Genomic DNA, 18,294 nt, shown 5'->3' with positions numbered 1-18,294 from the left:
AAGTGTTAACGACCAAAAAAATGATAAGATCCAATGTAGTCCCTTAGAAAATAAAAATATTTTTTAGTCCCTGAAAATGGGGTTAACTTAGTCCAACTCTTTTTGGTTACAGTCCAACTCTTGTTTATACTTTATTTGGTTGATTGATGAGTGAAAGATAGAAAAAAATTAAAATAAGAAAAAATAATAAAAACTGAGATCATCATTTAGTGGGGGATTTTAAGATGATGGTTCAACTAGGTCCCTCATCGGTGGAACATGAGCAAAATACCCTTAAATTTAATTAACGGTTGATCTTGATTGAAAATAATAATGTAAACATGTATACATTTCCGCATACAATCCTGCCTCTATCTCATCCCATGGTCATTATTGGTGACTACTAACTAAGCAGGAGTTGAATTGAAGTATCTGTATCTGTAACTTCTCCATCGACGACAAACTCATTGGAATTGGTAATTGGATTATCAGAGATTGATGAATGAATTTTTCGAAGAACTATTATATTTTGTTATTGTTCAGCAGTTAAGTTGCTTTTTGATTTTGGAAAATGCTTTTGTTTTTTTTTTTTTGAAGGAGGGAAATGCTTTTGTTATCTTCTCCATGGTAGTAACTGTCACCTCATGTCCCAATCAAAGAGAGATGTAACAAAATAGTGGTACAACAGATTTCAGACGATATGTAATTCCATATTTTAGTTGTGCCTTTAATTAAATCTTGAAGCCTATGTTGGGCGTTGGAGTGTGTCTTTGGTTAAAATAATCTACCATGGCTTGTAGTTTGATGCATCAAACATTATTTTGTCACAATTATTTTGTACAGGCAACCATCTTGTTTTGATTTTTGTTGGAGAAAAAATCAGACAAAGAAGATGATCAGAGGATTGTGTATGGAAATGAACACATATTCTTAATTTTATTTTCAACTAATCTAAACCTTTGATTAAATCCAACGTTATTTTTCTAATGGACCACTGGTGAGGGACTTAATTGAACCCTCACTGTAGAATTCACCTATTTAGTAGATATGAAATCCTTACAAAAAAAAAAAAAATCAGTAGATATGAAAAGAAAAGGGAAAAAACGATGATCAATAACAAAGATGTATTTATAAAATGACATATACATCCTTAAGTAAAAATTAGATACGATAAAAATAATTTTATTACATTAAAATTATCATTTCATCACAATCAACACAAAAAAGTGACATAAAGGACAAACTTTGTCGATGGAAGATTTTGCGAGTTCTATTTTAGCCAAATGAGAGGTTGTCAATTATTTTCTGAGTCAATTTGTTAGTATGTAGATCTTGAAGACATCAAATTAAATCAAAGTTAATTAGAACTGGATAATGAGTCGTTAAACCCACACTCTCTATTTATAGCGTCATTGACCGCAAGAAACCATAAGTGAAGAAGAACATTTAAGGAAGGACTGCACACTATGGACCTTCCAACGGATCACACCATGAAGTGGGAAGCTGGCAGCCTAATGTGGGACACCACGAACTCCTCAACAAGGGAAATACCACACACTATCCGCGAAAATAGCCGAGCAAGGTTAGAAGCTGTAAGTCATGTCATTTTGCCTAATAGGAATAGTTTTACCAATAAAAATTACTTTGTACAATGTATTTGACGCGGTCAATCAAATACAAGATATTTTACACTATTTTATTCTTTTGTCGTTCTATCTTTATATCTATTTACGTGCATTTCTTAGTCTAGTGGAAAAAACTCCAAAATAATCGTACTTAACACATTATTGGAGCAGTTAAGGAATCCACAGTCGTGGAACATAGTTTTTTTTCTCAGCGTCAATTGCTTAAAGAAAGAATTACAATTGAAATATAGGACCAAATTATAGGACCAAAATAGTAAACGACATAAGATTTATAGGACCAAATTGAGACACTTTATAGTTAGGGGACTAAATTGAAAACCAAAAATAAGTTAAGGGACCAAATGATGTATTAAGCCTTAGTTACCTTTTTGGTCCTCTAACTATTTAGTTGGTATCAGATTGGTCCTCTAACTAAAAATTGATTTATTTCGGTGCTCTAAGTTTCTCATCGTTACTACATTTAGTCCTTTATGTTAGTTTTATTCAAATAAACGTTAGAGTTTGTGTTATGTGGGTACCTGACCTCCTGTTTCACACATACATATGAACCATAATAGTTACCAATAATATCAGTCACTATTTAATCATAATACCTTAACAATGAATATGACCAAAATGATACTAATAAATAAAGTTAGAGGACCCACATAACACAAACCCTAACATTTATTTGAATAAAACTAACAGAAAGGACTAAATGTAGTAACAGTGAGAAACTTAGATGACCGAAATAAATCAATTTTTAGTTATAGGACTACTCTGATATCAATTAAATAGTTAGAGGACCAAAAAGATAATTTAGCCAATAATATATACAAGGAGGGCTTCAATCGTGGCCCCTAAGATGTCACATAGTATTCTAATTTCCTCTCTGTGTTATGATCCTTCTTAAGTTCTTTGTATTTTTTTATTTTTTTTTAATTCAATTGGGTTAAGTAATTCTCAACTTGCAAACATTGAGGAAAAAAATTTTAGAGAAAAAAAAAGTCCATTTTTATTTGCAGAAAATGTAACCATAAACATTAGTGAGAGAGATATGAAATTTGGTGGGGAAGAGAGAGGAACATGATATCCAGTGCGATAATGAGTATGGAAATCGTGTGAGCTTCTTTAATATAAAAGTCAATATTAATGGTACATCGATGAGGGACTTATTTGAGCCCTCATCCTAGAATCCACCCATAAAATTATACATCATTTATTAATTTCAAAAATATTCATTAGTTGATTTTTTTTTCTTTTTCTAGCTTTTCTCATTTACGTGTGTGTCCCTAAACAGATAAATGATATTTGTGTAACCATTTTCTCACAATTCTCTCTCATACTTACATTGTGGTCTTACTCTCTCTCTTCCTCCGCCCTCTCTATTGTTTTTGTCTCAAAAAAAGAGGAAAAAAAAATACAAAAATATCTGCCAATTAGCTTCATTGTATATATTTTTAAATTGTTTTCATAAATTCTCTTAAACAGTCTAACAAAAATTACGTTAGAGGGTAAATTCTAAACAGGTCCAAAGACTTCAAATATCACTATATAGCTATATATGGTAGTTTTTTTTTTTTTTTTTTCTAAGAAAAAAAAAAGGAGAGGGGTTGACCTGATTTGAGGAGGGCATAGTCAATTGCTAAAACAGAATGAACTTAAAGAGTTTTAGGTCATTTTTCAAATATAAAAAAGGCCTACCTGAATAAAGAAGAAGAAAAAGACCTACCTATAATCGTTAAAAAATAAATCGGATACCTGAAAATGATGCTTATGAATTAAAAACTTTTAGCACCTAACAGAGAATATATTCTTCGTTTTCCCCCTTATTATTTTTCTATTCTCGGAGAAAACTTGTAAAGTGTGCTCATTGTATTTTCAAATAAAATAATAATCTACACCAATATATGGGAATACATAGTTTTGGTGTTGTATTTTTTATTCCAACTATACAATTTATGTAAACTATTGCATTGATAATTTTATCAACTTTATAATATTATTAAACTTTTAAATTAGTTAAATATCGTTGTAATAATATTTATTACAGTTAAAACTCTATAAATTAATAATGTCAGGATCGGAGAAATTTATTAATTTAGAGAGTTATTAATTTATCGATAAATTAATAATTATTAATTTAAAGAGTTTAGAAGATATTATGGGTACTATCATTGAGAACAATGCAGAGGATTACGGCGAAGATGATACGGTGTCTTTGGAGCCTGTTACACGAAAGGAAGCACTTATGGCGTCGAACACTCTTCACAACTTTATGATATAATACAAAAATACAACACCTGAGCTATTGGATGCAATAAGAAAAGTTAGAGATGAGCTCCAAACAGACTTGAACTTTAAAGGAAAACAGACAACTATTGAATCATATTTCAATAGTGTAATATAATTTTTTTCAGTTTCTATGAATTATTAATTTATGATTTTCTTGGGACCGAAAATTATAAAGGGATCTTCCGAAAAATTATTATCTTATTATTTTATCGAGTTTTTCAATTTCTTACATTGGCCTAAATCGGAACCGGACAAATTTATTATTTTAGAGAATTTATTAATTTACCGAGTATTAATTTAAAGAGTTTCTACTGTACATGATAATCAAGTACAACAACAAAAATATATGATCAAATGCAATATAAAATTTAACAGAAATCACGTAAATGCACGTACGTATTTCCGCTGGTAGTAATAATTAAAGTGGTTGATACCCTTCAAAAAATAAAAGTGGTTGATAAGTTTATGTTATTTTTGATTGAATATATTCATTGATTTTTGGTATTAGACCAGTAATAGATCACTAGTACGTAGTGTAAAAAGAATAGTGGTTGAACATTTATATAATCTTATAAGATGCAGTTGTATAATCATTGATTGAATATAATAGACTATTTCTTCCTTTCAACAATGAGCATTACTTTCATTTAATGCACATTAACTTAAACTAAATTCAAATCCAAATTGATGGTCTACCTAATAAACGATTTTTTTAAGAAAAAAACTTATAGTATTTCATTAGGTATCAATTTAAAGATAAATGGTGGAACATCAATGAAGATATAAGGACAAGTTAAAAATGGGGTCTCTTTAGTTATGTTATGAGCTGTCTCATTCGTTTGCAAAATATAAATTACAATATTTTTTGCATTCATCTAAAATAGAATTGAATTATGTGATGTCACTTTAGTCTTTGTATTAGTAATCCACATTTTTCTTTGTATCAAGCTCAAAATCAACATAGTAAGTTGTAGATCATGCATATACAATTGATGACATATAACAATCTCAATGTTTCACCTTCTTCCGTGGAACAAACCAAAGTGGACCAAATAATTTCAACAAGCACAAAACTCCCCTCATCTTCATGAATACACATCCCAAACTCCACACAATTGCAAGTGGTGGAGAAGGATGCGTCTAACAAACCACTAGTATACCAATTTAGAAGTAAACCAAACAGGAACAATGGACAAACATCAAAGATACAAAGTCAACAATGAAAAATGACCAGGATCATATGCAAATCGTTCAAAACCAGAGCATTGTATCAATCTATATTGCATTTGAGTTGCCCTGTCGTAGTTTTTTCCAACCTGTCTCTTGTTGGACTACCTAATAAACAATGATGTTGTTAGAAAGGAAATAAAAAAAAATGGATGTGAATATTTTTTATTTAAGTAGAGATGTCAACGAGTACCCAACCATGAGTTGCAGTCTTATGCTCGGTTAGATAAATGTCATTCGCGCCAATATATATCCTTTAGATTTTAATTAATTTTAGATATCAATAGGTATCCGTGAGTATAATTAAATTTAAAAAAAAATGAATTTTGTAAATATATCGTATCTTCACTCAATAATTAAAGTTATTTATCAACTAATTAAGAATCTAAAATTTGTTCGCAAATATTAATATGCAATATAAAAATACATCATAATATTAATATAATATATTTGTCAAAAAAAATAAATTAATATAATATATTAAAAACTCACAAAGACAACCTAGATGATTTTCTCTCTCTCTCTCTTGGCTAATAAACTCGCACGTACTCCATGGATAAAACCCAATACAGGTAGATAGAGAACTACCAAAAAAGAAAATTATGCTTCATAAAACAGTTCACTCCAAACTTAAAATTTCGAAATAACAAATTAAACACTTACATCAAATTTCATGAATATAATAATAACGACATTTAAAATAGAAAATTGTTCATAGAAGTCAACTCTTTGATGATGAATGCTTCAAGTACGTTTAGTGATGTGCATGACTAAATTTGCAACCTCCAATTTCTCAACTCCATAAAGTTTAATAATCTTATTTTTGAACCTAATGAATAATTCATCCATTATTTCTTCTCCAAACTCTGACTTCAAAATTGGTTCTGCAACAGCTCTTATAAACTTTGCTACACCCTCAGCCCTTGTTTCTTCATCAACAACAGTGTACTCATCATCGATCACATCGACGTTTTTCACCCAATCCGTTCTAATTGTCTCTAACCTTTGAACATCAAAAGACCCTTCTTCTTCAATCACTTTTCTAATCTCATCAGACGTAGGGCAATAGGATGGTATGTTAAATGAGTCCAATTTTGATTGCTCCACCAACTTCTGCATATACCAAATAAAATAACACATACATACACGGTTTTGTTTTGTTAGGTAATTAACAAAGAAAACATTAAGCTACATTCACACACACTTTGTAAATAGATCTAATCAAGTGATCAAAAATTATATGACCGGAGTATACATTATGAACAAATTAAAGCTTGTTTTAATCAATCAAGTGAACTTTCTAAAGTTGAATGTGCGGCCATGTCATTGAGTGCCATGCCAATGACAACCCATGCATTCATAAGTTCATTTTGCTCATCTCTGCCAATAAGTGTTAGGACCATGGCACCACCAGGAAGCAGTTCAGACGAACGTGATCTTAAAAATAATGAGAAATCTTGTTGAAATTGTTCAAAGTATGTTTTTTGCACTGCTGGAGGGCTTGCTCTTGTTAGGTAAATATTCCCTTTGTTCAATGGTTCTATAGCAGCATCTTGCAATGCATCTGGAGTCTGTTGCCAAATTAATTAAATTAAACAATTAATTATCAGTGCATTGTTCTATATTCTCTACTCTTTGCAAGGAATATCATATACGTATATTATTATGGATATAATTAATATACATACATTTTTTTTGGTCAAAGAAAATATTTTTTTTATTGCAGCAAATAAACACAAAATAGCTTCCATTTTATTTTTGTTGAAAATCTTTAAACTATTGAATATCAAAATTATATACCTTGGAAAGCCAGTGTAGACTATAGGAGGAATGAAAAAAGTGAATGGAATTGTCAGGGAAGAGTCTCCCATAATTAGTTAGGTTGCCTCAATGGGGAGAAGCTAAACACACTCTTATTTGGAATTTGGAATGGTGCTACACAAGCCAAAATACATTATTATTTTAACTTTTTTTTGGCTCTAGGTCTAAATTTGATGTTTTAGCTTTTGCTTTTTATATCTTTGCTTTTAATTAGCTAGGAATTGTACAAGATTCTCAAGAGAAAAAAGATATTATGATAACTTTCCCTCTTTGATGAGCTTCAATTCAACAGTTAAATGGCTCAATCCACCTTCCTCTATGATTGAAAATTAAGTTAGGGAGGGGAGAAGGAAGTACTGGTACTCATGATTTCAGTTCAAATTAAAATTAAAAGTTAGCATAGGAATGAAACCCTAAAACAAAAAATGTGAGTTGAAAGTAATTTACACCGAATAATATCAACATTTTCTGTAGCATTACCACTCTTTTTTCTTTGGTCGAATCAACATCACCACTCTAACAAAGAAACACGATAGCTTCACGGCCCATTACTTTTTGTTGGGAGTTCATATTAGCATTTAGCACTCTTCTTTTTCCTAACACACCCCTGCAAGTTCATGTATATCTATTATCTATACAATAATATTTAAAGGAAATAAAAGATTTTGAACTATCTTTTTCATTAATGATAATTTGTTATTCAGAAGAATTGCAATTGCAAAGACGAGACCGCACAAGACTGGTTTGCTTATTGGCAGTCTAGTTTTGCATGATCTGTGCTTGTTTCCAACTCTGCATAAGCTGGCTGCCACAACTCCAAACCTGCTAAGATATTTCAGTGGTGTGCTCCAAACACTGACGGATCCAGAAATTTTAATAAGTGAAAGTGGGGTTAAGTTAAATCATAAAAATTTATAAACGCGTAAGCGTGCGAAAATTATACAAGTTATATTTATAGTTGCCCTAAAATGTTGATTTTTTAAAGAAATATTTGTCCATTTCTAGCAGAGTGTAAAAAATATAACCATAATTAATTATTTTTTCACCACCAACGTAGCGTCAGTCACAACCTTTTTCAACAAATATAAGAATAGTTTATATTATAATAGTAGTTGTATGGTCTTGCCAACGATATGCTCTGAAATAATTGGTTAAAGTTTTCATAAAAGAAAATTTTATCTTAAAAATAAGCATTATTTGTATCAATATAATAATTATAACAACTTTTTATGAAAAAAATAGCATGGCTGCAAGTTTGCCTTCTTTCAAAAAAAAAAAAAAAAACTTTTTATAAAAAAAACTACTTCTTTTGATTTATCAACTAGTGTTCTTATAACACTCATTATGATCCTTCTTAGTTTTGTAACTTTTTATAGTGTAATAAATAAACTATGTGAAGACAATGATACTATATAAAGAGGGGTCAAACTAGATATATATCTAATTTTGGGTTAAAAATACAATTCACATGTGGAGGCAAGTGGGGTCGCTTGACCCATTGCCCCCACACTAGATCCGTGCCTGGCTCCAAAACCTTCCTTTTCTTTGCGTCCAAATCCTACATTGAGGCAACCTAACTAATTAAATAAGAGTGTGTTTAGCTTCTCCCCATTGAGGCAACCTAACTAATTATTTTCCATTGAGGCAACCAAATAAGAGTGTGTTTAGGAGACACGAAATTTCTGCGTGAAGCACATAACACTACCATAAAAACCAAATTGGAAAACACCACCATGTTTTCTAACTAGAAACCCAACAAAATTAGATTAATAGACTCAAATGTTATTTACTCACTTGCCCTAATCTTTATTCACATAGTTGTTTGTTCATTAAACAGAAGAAGACACATATTAGCTAGGAATAAATATGGTTTGTGCTTCATTTATTCGTAGCTTCTGTTGTCTTGCAATGAATGCCTCCACGGTGCGACGAAATTCGTCGCTGCTCATTCCATCTTCAGGATATAAACTCCATTTTTTCTCTTTATCAACTTCAATGTTTTTCCTCTTACTCTTATCATTATCACTCTCACACCTTTGCAACACTCTTTGATCCTTCGCATCATCACTATTCACACCCCTCACCAACTCAATTTCCGATTGACACCTCCTATATCCCTTCACTTCCAAACCCATCTCTGTTTCTATCTCCTGTTTCTCTTCCAACTTCATTTTGTTATCATCTTCACTCTTTATACTCTCTTTTTGAGATAATTTCACCATGCATCCATCGTTTATTCTACAACCCTTTACGTTGCTCTCAACTTTTACGCTGGGTTTTTTCTGATCAAAACCTTGGATTTTCTGATACATGTTGCTATTCTTGAGAAACTCGAGATAAAGATCATGTTCTGAACTTCTTTTTGCAGAATCATGTTGTGAGAAGTGACCAGATTGAGCAATGAGTGTGATGATGATAATGTTTCCAACAAGAAAAACAAAAGCAGGACTAACCGCGAAACCTCGAAAATATTCGCTTGAGTTCTTCAAAGCCAATGGTAGTTGTTGGAATGAAAGCCTTGAAATCAAAATCAACACAACACACATCTCTGCATACCGAAATTTTTTTGCAATCATTCTAAGATGACGATGTTTTTGAACTTTGTTGGATTTCTCTGCTTTGTGTTTGTGTAAATTGATTGTACCCATTTTTTCTTAATAAAAGAGCAATGAAACAGAACAGGTTCTGTTTTTGTTTTCTTACTCTGTTATGTTTTTAAATAAAGGGAACTGAAAATTTGTGCACATATAAAATATATGTGAAAACATATACCAATAGAGAAACTGCAGCTATAATAGACACTGCAGTAGTATTTAGGTTTAGAAGCATGGAAATTGAGTGAATGTTTTTAATATGAAAAAATTGGAGGCTAAGTGAAAATCTGAGAATAGAGTTTCTCTGTTTGTTATGTATTTCCTTTAGGTTTTGGTCTTTTTTTCGGAAATGGGTGGTTTTGTGTTACTCTAATATATAGAGATTTGAATCAAAAGCATGCATAAATGAAGCGGTCATTGACAACAATAAATTAATTTAGAGACACGAATCTAGTCCTTTTACTTTTCCCCAATATTCCATTTCCTTTCCTACTTTCGTTTTTTAGTTTTTCTTTTCCTTTTGAACAATGCTTTTTCTTTTCATTCTTTTATTTTAAAATATGCAAACATATATATATTGAATGAATTGACAACTTAGTGCTCTAATTATATTTGTGTATATGAGTTGGCAAGGAATTCTTCTAACCAATTGACGACTGTATCGTGGAATTTTTCTAACCAAATGGTGAGAGATTCTTCGTCATTTGGTTAGGGATTCTTCTAACCAAGTGACGATTGTAACATGCGAGATTTCTCTTGCTTGCACCCGTTAGCCTAACCCTTCCTTAGATTCATTTGTTTTCTTCAGACAACTCAAATTTTAAATAATCAACACGGTTCAACTTGTTTACGCTCATATCCTATCTTTGAACTTTATTTTACATGATTCCTCATACGATTTATTTATCGTGATATTTTCACAATACCTACTTTTTTAGGTTCCAAAATCTGTTTGCCTTTCCTTCAACCAATATATGATCTTCATTACTTTAAATAATTATTTTATGAATATACAATATTTTACATATACAGCATTTGGTTTACAATGTGTGAATAAATAAAATAAGTTCCTGAAAGAACACCTCAAAGAATATAATGCAATTTTTTTATTTATTTTTACATAATACAACTAGTTGTATTAACCTGGCAGTAGCTTATTGGAGTCCATGACAGTTGGTCAATATAGAAACCACAAAGATTTGCAACCCATTCCTTACTCTATAAGAAAAATATGCCACCCACTCTCTTTGCTTAATTGCTTTCTCCTTCATCTCTTTTTTGTCAACCCTCCAAAGCCTTCATGGTCCCTCAGTAACTTTTTGTCCTCAATGGACCCATGAAATGCAATGATAGAGTTAATCAATTGATACATATGTGGACACTTTCAATTTGTTACGTTTGCTCTTTAGAATTTGTTAATGTGATTTAATTTGTTAGTCGTTAATATAAGGTTTGATACCTGTACTGGCACTGGCATAATATAAAAATCTTTCAATTATTTCTTGTGACAATGACATTTAATGTCCAGTTTTATCATGGATAATAATATTCTATTGACGAGTGTCTCAAGAGCAATGATTGAATAAAAGATTCATTAATAAAAACTTTGTTTAGAAAATACAAGTTTTTACTTTTATCTTAATAATAATTACATCATTTTATGATGTTTTTTGATGCAAAGTTATCTATTTAAAATACAAGCCTTAAGGACACTCATAAAATGTAGGAGAAATCACAAATTCACAATGTCTTAAGAACACTCATTAACATTCTCCATAATATAATAGGATTGGAGAAGCTAAATTCTTTTCCTATATTGGGAGAAAAATAACTGTCATTAGAGAATAGTTTAGTGATTTATGTTATTAGTTTGTAAATTTTTGAACCATGTTTATAATTTTATGTTGTGGGGGTAAAATTATATATAAATTTGCAATATTAAAAATATAACATGATTTTTCAAGTATAAATATACATGTCACAAATTTTCTCTATATTCATTTCATCGAAGGTAATTATATTTGAGACAGTGACATACACTAAATGTAAACATTCTTACAGAGTGAGATTTAAATTTTGATTTGTCAAGTTCTGAAGATTTAACTTAATTATGCTAGATTTAACCAAAAACCGTGAAAGGAGACTAAGTTATCTTTTATATTGACATTGTTCAAATTATCTAATGTGAATCATGTTTTTATGATTCAACTTGTAAAATTTGAAAAAAGAAAACGAGAAAATTATAAGACACACGAGAAAAGTAAGGATGAAAAAATTTAACCAATCGTAAACCATCTTAGCCCAAATTAGTGCGTTGTGGCCCGAATTAACACATAATCGGACCATATTATATTGACCCAAAAAATTTGCTTTTTCATACGGTAACATTTTTTTTTTTGTAAAAGATAGGTTTGTGATTGTGAATTTGTGATCACTTATCTGCGTACTTTCTCTTCAAACTTGAATTCCTTAGTTTCTCTTCAATTTTTTGCTACTAATTTTCGTTCTGTGTATGTTTTGATGGCACTCTAAGGCTCCAAAGAAGGACAAGGCTCCTCCACCTTCCTCCAAACCCGCCAAGTCCGGTGGTGGCAAACAGAAGAAGAAGGTTCACATTTTTCTTCTTAAAGTTCTAATTAATTTTTTTTTGCAAGTACTTGTCATTATGCAAATTGGATAGCACTAGATATAAGAGATGAATGATTTTGTTGTGTGTGATTGTGATTTTAATGTCAAATTTTGTGAATTTATAGAAATGGAGCAAGGGTAAGCAAAAGGAGAAGGTAAATAATATGGTGTTGTTTGATCAGGCTACTTATGATAAGCTCGTTACTCCTTCTGTTCTCTCTGATCGTTTGAGGGTAAATCTACTTTTACCCTTTTTATCTTTATTAATGGATTAGTTGCATTTGGAAGTAGTATTTTGATACATTTTATGTATATTGCAATATTAATTGTTGGAATTTTGATGCTACTAAGGAGGTTTACGGCTGTTTCTTGATTGGTAATCTTGTATAAGCTCTAACATTCCTTGATGACTTGCTAAGCCCAAAGACACAAAACTAAGAAACTACAAGTCTAGGAGATGAAACTCCCAAAAAATCAGCATAGAAAACAGAAATAAATTTAGCAGGGGACTGCGGCGCCAATAGATAATAAAATGTCTCTATTTTGATTATATATATAAGTTCATTTTGATTTCTCAATTCTTCAATGCAAATGTGTTCATGTTGTTATATCCGTGTTGTCTACTTTTACTGTCATGTTATGCTTGCATGCATGTAAATTGTAAACATATATTTTCTTTGAAGTTATATGATGGGATGGGATGGGACGGGACAATGTTAGCAATATTTCAGTATTTGTGGTCATCTTTTAGTTGTTTATAATTTCTTATGGATATAGATGAATGCAAATTAACCAACATTGTATGTAAAACAAGATTCTCATTATTTGTACAATTGGACACATCTTGCAATTAAGGAGAGCAATAAGAAAGAGATCTGATGGCTAAAGGTCTGATCAGGTTGGTGTCTATCTGCCCATGCAAGCGAACAGATTTATACCAATGCTACAAACACCTAAATTTTATACCACTCATAGTTTATGTTGTATTGATCGATATTTGTCGAGGATGACTCTGATGAAGTAATTTTCTTATTGCTAAATTGATGTCTTAAATGTTTTCTTCTCTTTTTGGTTGCTGGTAATATATTTGACTTACATACATCTCATCATTTTTCTTTATTCAGCCACCATCTAATTGCTTCACATGTCCAAACCAAATCATCTAAGTCCAAATTCATTAGTATTTTCTGGGTGAAGTTGAGAAAACTTTTAGTTCAACCCACCTAAATTGAAATTCAACTGTATTTTTTTAGTAAGAGGTTTTTAGACCTATCGTTGCCTCAGTATTAGCTTCATCTTTCTCCAGTTGATTATCTCTTCCCACACCCACAGCAGCACTATAGCCATTCACAAATAATGCCACAACAAGGACAAGCAGAACAAGTGAAGCAGTAGTTTTTTGTCATAGTGTGCAATATATGAATGAATATTATCAAGATCTATATTAATTAACGTGGCCTTGATGGTTATAGATATTGGTTTTCATGGAATGGAACTGGCTTCATATATATCAATTCAATTTATAGCATTATTTATTTCCTTAAATTGACGAGAAATTAAATTAATGTGACTTTGCGTGAGAAAAATATTTTGTCAAAATTAAGGTATAGTTTAACCGTGTGGGAAGCATGCATGGTGTTAAATACTATGAAGGTTAATTAATTGCATGGTGTTAAGGTTGATGCACGGTTATTAAGAAAATGATTAAATGTGTTGATTTTGATGGTAAAATTAATATAATTTACCAAAACATCCTTATTAATTGTAGTTAATGGAGTAGTTAAGTTGGATGAAGTTCAATAAATACGGGTATTATAATGGAAAAAAATAATAAATGCTGCATTAGTATTCTAAAGTGACAATTATTTTGAGAAAAAATAAAATGAGTAAAGAGATAATTATTGTAAGACAGAGGGGTCAATGCTCCAGTGCTATTGAGGGTCAATGCTCTAGTTTTCAAGGGGAAAATGTCTTGGTAATCTAACAATCAAAAGGGATAGAGATACATATTCCCTCCGTTTTTAAAAAATAATCCAGCTTTTAAGGAGAAAATGTCTTGGTAATCTAACAATCAAATGGGATAGAGATACATACTCCCTCTGTTTTTAAATATAAGTAAATTTTGACTTTTAGATTCATTCAATTAATTAATGATATATGTGATTTATAATATAGACCACATATATTATTAATTGAATGAACCTAAAAATCAAAATTTACTTATATTTAAAAACGGAGGGAGTAAACCATAATTTTAATCATGGTCCATGGAGTTGAATTAACCATAATTTGAGTCTTGAATTCAATAATAATGACAATTTTTACATAAACGGGACGTGGAGCGGGTGTAAATTGTTGATGTCCATATAACATTGATGATTCTATATAAGGTCTGTTTGGTAAGACACATCAATGAGCTTATAGCTTATAAGCTCGTATGACAAAAAAAGTTCTGTTTGGTAATGTTTTTTCACCATGAGCTTATAGCTTATTTCACGAGCTTATAAGCTATTTTTCAGAAGCTATTCCAAGTAGCGTTTAAGCTTATAGCTTATAGCTTCTCAAAATTTCTTCCATTTTTACCCTTAATATTTTATCTAAAATCCATTTTTATCCTTTATAATTTATTATAATTTAACTAATAGATATAATTACCTTATAAATATCCATTGCATTCCTTTGTTGTAATAATAGATATAATTATGTTTTTATGCAACTGCAGTATACCTACATCATAATATATATATTTTCATAAATAAAAAGGATCATTGCCTTCCGTTTAAATAAAAAAAAAAATCATGAATTACGTTATAATTTTTCATATAAAGGGCAAAAAGAAAATAGTGACGTTTAAATTCTTTTGGTTAGGCTTACATTATTTTTATTACTTAAATTCACTAAACTCGTTATATTTTATTTCCATACTTTTTTTTTACGTCCAAATTTTTTACTCTTTATATTTTGTTTTCTCTGTAGATACTCTTTATATTTTTCTAAATATAATGCATAAAAAATATATTAAATTAATAAATTATAAATACTTAAATATTAATGAATATAAATTTTAATATGAAATAAGAATGTCCTTTTATGCCATTTTACATTTATAAGTCAGTTGAACCGCTAATTTTACCAAACACTTCAACTAACTTATCAGCTATAAGCTATCAGTCATCAGCTATAAGCTATAAGCTAGCTTATAAACTATCCGCTATTTTTACCAAACAGAGCCATAGTATTAAGAAATACTACACTGCTAGCTGAAGGGTCGATTTTACTACCTTGTACTCTCTCCGTCTCAAATTATAAGCAAAAAAAATTCATTTTCTTTGTCCCAAATTATAAGCAAAAAGATCAACTTTTATCATATTTAATTATGTTTTTTCAAAAAATTATCTTTTCCAAAAGAAAATTAAATACAAAGTGCATTCAATTTGCTCTTTTTTTTATTTTCTCAATAACCAATGAAAATTGTTTTTACATCTTCCTATAAAACTTAACACAAGAAACAATATTACAAACTCCTATGTTTTAGTTTTTTTAATAAGTGTGATTTTTTTCTTCTTCTTATAATATAGGACGGAGGAAGTACTCTTCATCTACCATTAACTATTTATCAATTCATACATCTACCAATCAAAAAGGATTGAACGACACGCACAAACTCACAAAAAGAAATTTATCAATTCTGACGCATTAACTATTTAACTCCTATTTTATTATACTTTACCATTTAAACTATGTTGGATAAATATGCTCAATTACCTGGAAAATTAGTAGGGGATACACTATTTTAGCTAGGTTGGATTTTTTCTTTTATTTTTACTCTTCTTCATTTAAACTAACTTATCATTTTCATAATATTATTTAAATTATCGATTAAAAAATGAGTTAAATTTTATTAAAATAAGAACAATTCACAACAACATAAAGTACAATAGAACAATATTGGACAATCTTATTTTGACCTTATATAAAAATATATATTGTATTTTGGTATAATATATCTTTTCTTTCAATTTTACACTTCACTTAATTATTTTTTACCATTTCATCGTTACTTGTCAATAAAAGCGGAAAGACGGACATGTTAATGTCTATCTTGACGCTGATATATTCTTTAACAATATATAAATGAGATATACTTTTTTAGGCTGAATTTTTATCTCTATAAAACATACCATCTTTTGTTTTTAATCCGTCTATACAACATCACATTTAACTGTGAAGTTTAGATAGAAAGACAAAAATATTTTAAAACTTATTGTATGAAGAAGAAAAAATAGTATATATTAATCAGAACAAAAAATAGTAGTCAACAACTAGTTATTTCTATACATGAATTATACTTATAAATGGTTAGAATACTTCGTTATTTAGGTTATATGTATCACTTCAACTAACTTTTTTTCATAAGTAAAATTAATATGATGCTTTTTAAGACTGGATTCGGTATTTTGTAGTTAACTTGAAAATATCTACTTAGAGTTAATATGATGCTTTATAAGTGAATATTGCTTTGATTTACGAAGTCGTCTTTTTTCTTGAATAGATAGTTGTTAGATTAGTATTTTTTTTTCAAGGTTAGGGAGGGATGACAAAATTTATTATTCCCTTTAAGATTTTTTCTAGATTACTTTTGAAGAATAGTGGATAATTTACCCACCAACCAATGAAAATGAGCAATTTGTTGGTGGGATCAAGATAGTTCATGGATACCACTTAAAAATGTGCTTATGTGACTAATGTATATTGATTGAGGTAAATTACTCACCATTCTTCCATGAGTACCCTAGTTGTCACCTTCAATTAAACTCAAAAGGTGGTTACAGGGGTATTGTTACTATTGACACTAGTAGCTATTGTACATGCGTCAATGTAACTTTACAACAACAAACTATTACAACTCTAACAAACTAATTGGAATTCTTCCAACCGAGCAATTAACGTTTCAACAACGCCTAAACATAAAGCCTTCTAACACAACTCTCTTTTCTCCAAGTGATTCTAGAGATCATTGAAGGCGTCACAAGCATGCTACTCTTTTTGTCTGAATTACTTTAGCATGAAAATGGAAATCTATTAGTTTGACTTTGACTCATTGACTCTAAAAGTAAATATTTAATTTAGAGTTATTCTACATCTTTTTTTGAAGACACTAAATAACTCATTCAAATTGAAACCGGAAAGAATGGAACCTAAGACCTTGAAGATGAACAAACTTCAAGCTTCAAGCCGACACCACTAGGCCAACTTAAGGGGGTTGAGTTGCTCCACATCTTAACCCTTGATTTTATAATAATCGAACAATTCGAAATGTATTTTAATTGCCGTAGCGTGAACACATTTTGTAACTAAAAAAATCTCAAATTCGCTTCATTCAAAAATCAGAGGGTTCAAAGCATTTGGTGTCTCTCATCCCCCTTTTCACGTTCTATTGATCTTTTTGACGTTTACCCACTAAGGATATTTTCTATTTCTTCACATGGGGCATGTCTATTGTCTAAAGAGTTACGTAGCCATGCCATGGCGATTAGTTGTAAAGCATAAGGGTTGGTTTCCTATCGCCAGGGTTCGGATACCTAAGTTACTAATTAAAGTTTGATTTACAATGTGTGAAAAGTATAGCATACACTCCATTGATGGAGGAAGAAAGCTCAAAGGAGAAGAAAACTTTATTCTCATTGTAATATTTCACACAAAACAAAAATACAAGTAGAGCTAGCAAGAGTATATATAGAACTTGTAACTTCCTAACGGTCAACTAATTGTGGTTACTTCTATAGGTAATCATGGTTAGAAAACGGTTACAAGGAGTTAAGATCCTAGTTAACTTGTAGTGCAAGTTAACTAACTATGTGTGTCTACACTAGCTTTAAATTTAACACAATGTAAAAGCTAAAATTTGGTCCTTACTACAAAATAAATTTGAAATTCATGGGATTCAATCATGAATTCTTAATTAATCCAAAGTTGATTGACGTTTGTGTTTATTCATTAGATTAGAAATACACGAGGATCATTGAAATACATTTCAAACTATTGGATTATATTAAAATAAGGGTTCAGATGTGTAGTAACTATTAAAAGGAATAAAGTACAAACAAAAATAAAAAATAAATAAT

At 30.2% G+C, this 18,294-nt stretch overlaps 2 protein-coding genes and 1 pseudogene across 2 annotated transcripts; 1 reads left to right on the top strand and 2 right to left on the bottom strand.

The window, feature by feature from the left end:
* Nucleotides 1-5,785: 5,785 nt before the first annotated feature.
* LOC25495384 (probable caffeine synthase MTL2) lies at nt 5,786-7,314 on the bottom strand. The gene is made up of 4 exons (XM_039826589.1): nt 7,305-7,314; nt 6,927-7,012; nt 6,428-6,697; nt 5,786-6,314 (listed from the first exon to the last, which is right to left on the bottom strand). The coding sequence occupies exons 1-4, from the start codon at nt 7,312-7,314 to the stop codon at nt 5,871-5,873; spliced, it is 810 nt and encodes a 269-aa protein (XP_039682523.1). The 3' UTR covers nt 5,786-5,870.
* Nucleotides 7,315-8,353: 1,039 nt separating this feature from the next.
* Nucleotides 8,354-9,946, bottom strand: LOC120576137 (uncharacterized). The gene has a single exon (XM_039827157.1). The coding sequence runs from the start codon at nt 9,593-9,595 to the stop codon at nt 8,798-8,800; it is 798 nt and encodes a 265-aa protein (XP_039683091.1). The 5' UTR covers nt 9,596-9,946; the 3' UTR covers nt 8,354-8,797.
* A 1,570-nt stretch (nt 9,947-11,516) lies between these two features.
* Nucleotides 11,517-13,126, top strand: LOC25495383 (40S ribosomal protein S25-2-like; annotated as a pseudogene).
* The last annotated feature ends 5,168 nt before the right edge of the window (nt 13,127-18,294 follow it).

The sequence above is a fragment of the Medicago truncatula genome, chromosome 6, assembly GCF_003473485.1.
Source record: "Medicago truncatula cultivar Jemalong A17 chromosome 6, MtrunA17r5.0-ANR, whole genome shotgun sequence".
NCBI classification, from domain to species: domain Eukaryota; kingdom Viridiplantae; phylum Streptophyta; class Magnoliopsida; order Fabales; family Fabaceae; genus Medicago; species Medicago truncatula.
The sequence above is the reverse complement of the archived record's forward strand: the minus strand, read 5'-3'. Positions and strand labels throughout refer to the sequence as shown.